Source organism: Fukomys damarensis, unplaced genomic scaffold (genome assembly GCF_012274545.1).
Source record: "Fukomys damarensis isolate Sample0158 unplaced genomic scaffold, DMR_v1.0_HiC HiC_scaffold_39, whole genome shotgun sequence".
Classification (NCBI taxonomy): Eukaryota; Metazoa; Chordata; class Mammalia; order Rodentia; family Bathyergidae; genus Fukomys; species Fukomys damarensis.
The window spans coordinates 128,871,215-128,876,980 of record NW_022900951.1 but is presented as its reverse complement, the minus strand read 5'-3'; the positions used below and the strand labels follow the sequence as shown (position 1 = coordinate 128,876,980).

Genomic DNA, 5,766 nt, shown 5'->3' with positions numbered 1-5,766 from the left:
AACAGAGACCTTTTGGGGAAGAATGAGAGGTCCCTAGGCCCACTGAGATATCTGGATATCTACAGATGTTTTGCTGTATACTATGAATATGTATACTATATATGTACACTAAACATATATATATACACACACACATATACATAGTATATATACATAGTATACATAGTATATGTATACTATGGTAAATGTCATCATAAGATAATAGACTCCAGGAAGAATTTCTAAAACAAGGAACTTAACGATATTCTTAAACTTTATTAATATCTTAAGTTTATGCATCATTTACAATCAGACATGTGTTTTAAAAGCATTGTTATACATAAACAGGCCAAGGACAGTTAAGTAATTCATCCCTAAAACATGCATGTCAATATTATTCAAGTGTGTATAAGAAAGATAAATAAATTTTAAAACTTTTACTTTGGAATAAAAATATTTGGAAATTATTATTTAGGATGCCAAATATTTTTCTAGGAAAAATGTATTTTTCTTTTTCATTCTTTCTTTTCCTTTTTTTTTTTTTTTTTTCAGGGATCGAACTCAGGGCCTCATGCTTGCCAGGAAGGCGTGGTGCCACCAAGGTAAATCTCCAGCCCTATCGCTTCTCGGCCTTTTGGCTAAGATCAAGCATAGTAAATCTCTGGCCTGACAAATGTCTATTTTTCAAAAGGAAATGCTGATATAATTAAAATGAATTACTGTTGATAAAAACAACTGGTAAAACATTTGTGCTATGCATGATCAGCAAGGGAAATTCCAGTGGACCTAAGGTACATGTCAATGTGAATCCAGTAGCATCAATTAAATGATTTAGTTGGAAGAACAGGTACCAAAAGCCACATTATGGGACACATACATATTGAAGGCACATGATGAAGCTAAACAGGTGGCTAGATTCTATGCAATAATTTGTTCTTTCATTAGGAAAAGAAGAAAATGTCCGTTTAATTGCACTTATTAATAAATAAATGCAATTATTCTATGGCAGCGAACATCTTTCAGACACATGATGACTACCAGATAAATGCTAAGTAGCTGAAGCAGTATCACAGTCCAATTTTCTTACGCTGCAGTAAAACTGACATTAAATTCTTTTATATTGTTTCTACATATTCTCTCAGACTTCATGAAAACTTCACAATTAAGTAAAGAACTTATTAAACAATAAAGGATGCTCAAACTATTATTCAACAGGAGTCAAATCCAAACTCTGGAGTTGACTGCTGACTATACTCAGTTTGGGCTTTTCCCAGAATGGAAAAAAATTCCCACACAATCTCCCTTTATACAGCTAAAATGTTAGCACATCCACTGTGGTCCCCTCCTTTTTCTTTGGTGATTCAGAGGTGTTTGCCTCCCAACCCCTCCATTACACACTCTTTAACAATACAATTGCCCTAAATACCCACAGAACAAAAAGGAATATATTAAAAACCACAATCTTCAACAATATTTAAACCATCATCTCAGATCATTTGATAAGGAAACAAAATATCAAGCATCCACTATATTGTCAATGATTAGCACACTAAAGTTTATTCCCAAAAGTGAATACTAGGAGACAAAGGATGATACTGTGTGCTCCTAACAGACTAGCAAAATATTCCCCATCTGGTTGAAATAAAAAAATTTAGTACTTTACCTGTTTGGGCTCCTGGAAATAAGCAGCACCAACAATTTAATTACAATTCCCAAAATAACAATATTCTCCATTTACACTGTTTTGAAGCACCTAAAACTTCAATAACAAAAGCCATTAAGATGAGATATTAGCAATTCTATTTGTTCCTTTAATATTTTTGTGTGCATATACAAAGATTCTATACAATTTTAGTAGACAGCTTGTAAGACTGTTAGTTTCCAACTTGGCAACAGCTTTGTGCAACTGAAAACAAAAATGTTTCTCAAAGTAGATGACACTAGTTAACAAACCAAACAAACAAACAAAAGCCCTTTCAGGCTACTGCTATAATAAATGGTTCACTCTGCAGTTCAGTGGGATAAACTGGCTGATAGCAACAAAGAGAAATCTTCAAGACATACAACAAGATTGAAACAAGAAAAAGTGAAAGAGGGTTGAAGAGACTGGCAGACAATTTTCTGAATAGTGAAAGGCTTGAGTCACATGGATTGTTTTTAATTTCTTTGTCTCCCATATATTTGGTTAATGATAATTTTTTCTTTCTTATTTTTTTACACAGCTTGGCCAAGTAAATCCACCACAGAGCGATGATACAATAATGTAGATGAACACCTGTAAAGAGAAAGAAGGCAATTTTATTTTCTTGAGTTTATCATATGCTCCTAAAGCCCTATTAAAGAAACACTTCTGGTTCCATTAGACTAGCAATTCATCACTAATATAACAAACTAATCAAGCATTTTCAAAGACATGAAGAAAATTAAGACAGAAGTAAAATTAAAATTATCCTTTCCGATATAATTCTCATGGACTTAAATTCCACTGTGATTTCTTGTGCCCAGGAGAAAAACAATGGGGTTGCTGATCTTCACAGATAACTAGGCAGAATCAAGGCTACATGAGAAACTCTTGCTGATGCATCATTGACATGTCATAAAAATTACAAATAAACACAATTTCCTTGAAGTGTGATTTTACTATTATTTTAATTTTTTACATATATTTGATTTTTCATTATTAGAATGGTAAGAATACATGAAGAGACCGTACACCTATACAAACTATGAGCAGGATTGTTGCTGTATAGTGTTCAGTGGAAAATCACACAATAAGTATGATTACCAAACCAAAGAAAAGCTGCTGATGGGAAAGTACAAAAATGCTAGTTCTAGTATAGGTTTTTTATTTCTAGTATTGTAATTTTAAATGATGAGACTTTAAAAATAATGTCTACTTTATCACATTTAAAATGCAGATTTATTTTATTCGTTAGGTTCACTAGATTAAGTTGGCCATCTTGTTTTATAACTATTTGAGATCTTTAAGTGATTGATTTTATTACTCAAAAGCTAGGGGGAAAATGTGTTCAGGAATAACATGTCTCATGCCCTAAAACTGAGCAGGACATTGTGCTTTCTCATCAAAGTTGCTGTGGAGAGGGTGGTTATTAATGAATAGTTCAAACCATCCATACGGCATTTGCACAAACCCACATGCATATTCCACAACTTTAAAGTTTACTAACTTGATATTAAGTAGACTATTAGCCACCAGTATAAGGATTTGTCAACCTGAGGTGCCAACACTTTTTTAGCAAAGATTAGTAATACATTTAGAACACTGTTTTGCACATAATATGTAATCAATATATATATAATCTGAACTTGATAATTTAGCTGCATAAATCAATCTAAAACATCACAGACCAAAGATTAAGGAGAACCTAGGAGCTTAGAATGTGCCACCTGAGGACTGTGAGCTAAGAGAGACCACTGCAGTCACCTCTTTTTTCTTAGGTAGGTCCAACTATCTAAGGTACAGAAGCCTCAAAAAGTATTGCTTAGAGGTAACTTTGGGATTCTGCAAATGACTGAAAGAGGGGGCAGAAAGGCAGTTTTTCCCTGACATGAAATAATACAGCTCAAATCCTTATGCCTTTCCACATCTTTAGCAGTGGTTCTCATATTTTTGATTCAGATCTCTTTATTTTTTTAATTTTCAATTTTTTGGGGGGAAGTCTTGTCATGCTCAAGATAAAACCCAGGGCTTCACATATGCTAGACAAGTGCTCTACCACTGAGGCAAATCCCCCAATCCCTCTTTACATAAAAATTACTGAGGACTCCAAATGATTCTTTTTTAGGGGAATTATATGATAAATTTATCATATGATATATTAATATTTTAAAATGTATAATTTTAACATAATGATAATAAACTCCTTACATATAAACAGAACTAATATTTGTATTATAAATAATGATATTAGCCAGGCATGGTATTGTGTATCTGTGGTACCAGCACTTGGGAGGCTAAAGCAGGAAGATCACTTGAGCCAAGGAATTTGAAATAAGCCTGAATAACAGGAAGAATTCAACTCAAAGAAATATAATAACTACAGTATAGCCATGTTTCTGGGAGTTTAAAATATATAGGAATTCTCAACCAGGAAGAAAAGTTTTAAGTGGAGATGATATTTCATAGTAACTTCACCATGAATTTGGAAACCCACTTTCTGGTCTTTAGTTCCATCACTAAAAGATATATAGAGCTCATTTCAGAAAGCTAATCACTGAGAAAGAATCCCAGTACCTAATTTCTTAGAAACTGAAAAATAAAATCAGATACTAAAAGGACAAAAACTAAACTCACAATTGATACAATGATGATGATGATGGTGAGCTTGATGTTCTTCATACACATGGCTCGGGCAAGATTTCTGCTGGTTGTTTTGAAGGTGACAGACTGGAAAAAATCATAACTGTCTGTTTAATCCTTGGCACTGAAGGCATAGATGATTTGCAGTAACACCCCAGATATATTTACTTTCATTAATTGTGTTATGTCTCAATGTCCCTTACACCGCGCTTTCCTGTATAAGTGGAGACTTGCTATTCATAATCACTAGTTACCCAGAGCAGGATTCTCCCAGGTCTATCACAAGGAATATGAGTCCACTGGAAAGGCTTCACTCTTTTTTTCTTCACCATTGTAGCAATGTACATGGTGGTAAGTTCCAGAGGTTGATCTTTGCATTAGTAGAAGGGTATTTTCCTCTTTATGTTTCTAGTAAGAAAGGTCCCTTGTAAACCAGTTAGACGCAAATGTATTACCTAGTTCTGTCCAGTATAATCTTGGGACTTTGAGCCATAAAATATAATTGATTTTTCACAAGAAGATATGTATTTACTTGTATAAGGGCTCAAACCCATAGAATTCCATTACTTCAGTTGTCCATTTTCTTTTGCATAATCCATTTCATAATAAGTACTGAACGCATCTCACCATTACACTAGCAATTTAAAATAAGCAGACAAGCAAATAACAAGACTTTCTAATTACCCCTGCAATTTAGTTCCTAGGTATATACCCAACAGAGATGTATGTACAAGTTCACCAGAGCTACATGCAAAAATATTTCTAATGGCATTATTTTTCATACCTCAAACTAGAAACTACTCAAATGTCCATCAACTGTACAGTGCAAAAATATAGTTACATAACAGAATGCTACACAATAAAAATTAACAACCTACAACTACATGTCTGCAATTAACAATCTACACACCACGAATACATCTCACAAACCAACTTTGAGATTAAAAAAAAAAACTGATGTAAAGTCTATCATTTATTAAGCCTAAGGAAAAAGTTAGGATAGGTGTCACTCTTAGAGGGGAGTACTGACTATACGGAACAGAAGGAGCTACTGGGGTGCTGGTCATTCTCTTACTCTTAATCTGTATGCTGGTTTCACAAGTGTGCTACTTTGTGAAAATACAACCTATATATTTATGGCTGATACACTTTTCTATGTGTGCTACATTTCAGTAAATTCGTTTTAAAAATCTACTGTCTTGACTATACATTCATTTTCATCCATCTTCTCCACAAAGTCTCTACAGTACATTAAGTGAAAGGGACACCACCACTCAAATTTCACTTAATGCATAATGTATAAGATGCCACATGGGGCCAGGCGTGGTGGCGCATGCCTGTAATCCCTGCACTTGGGAGGCTGAGGCAGGAGGATCACTGCAAATTGAAGACCAGCCTGGGCTACATAGTGAGTTCCAGGTCAGCCTCAACTACATAGTGAGACCCTGTCTCAAAAAAAGCCAAAA

General features: G+C 34.1%; 1 protein-coding gene across 2 annotated transcripts in view; it reads right to left on the bottom strand.

The window, feature by feature from the left end:
- Positions 1-562: 562 nt before the first annotated feature.
- Positions 563-5,766, bottom strand: part of Vamp7 (vesicle associated membrane protein 7) — a 50,155-nt gene continuing 44,951 nt past the window's right edge. For both annotated transcript variants that reach the window (XM_010614321.3, XM_010614322.3), the window contains exons 7-8: positions 4,295-4,387; positions 563-2,254 (exon numbers count right to left, since the gene is read on the bottom strand). In XM_010614321.3, coding sequence (XP_010612623.1) covers positions 2,186-2,254; positions 4,295-4,387 — 162 coding nt within the window. In that variant the 3' untranslated portion in view covers positions 563-2,185. The remainder of the gene's footprint in view (positions 2,255-4,294; positions 4,388-5,766) is intronic.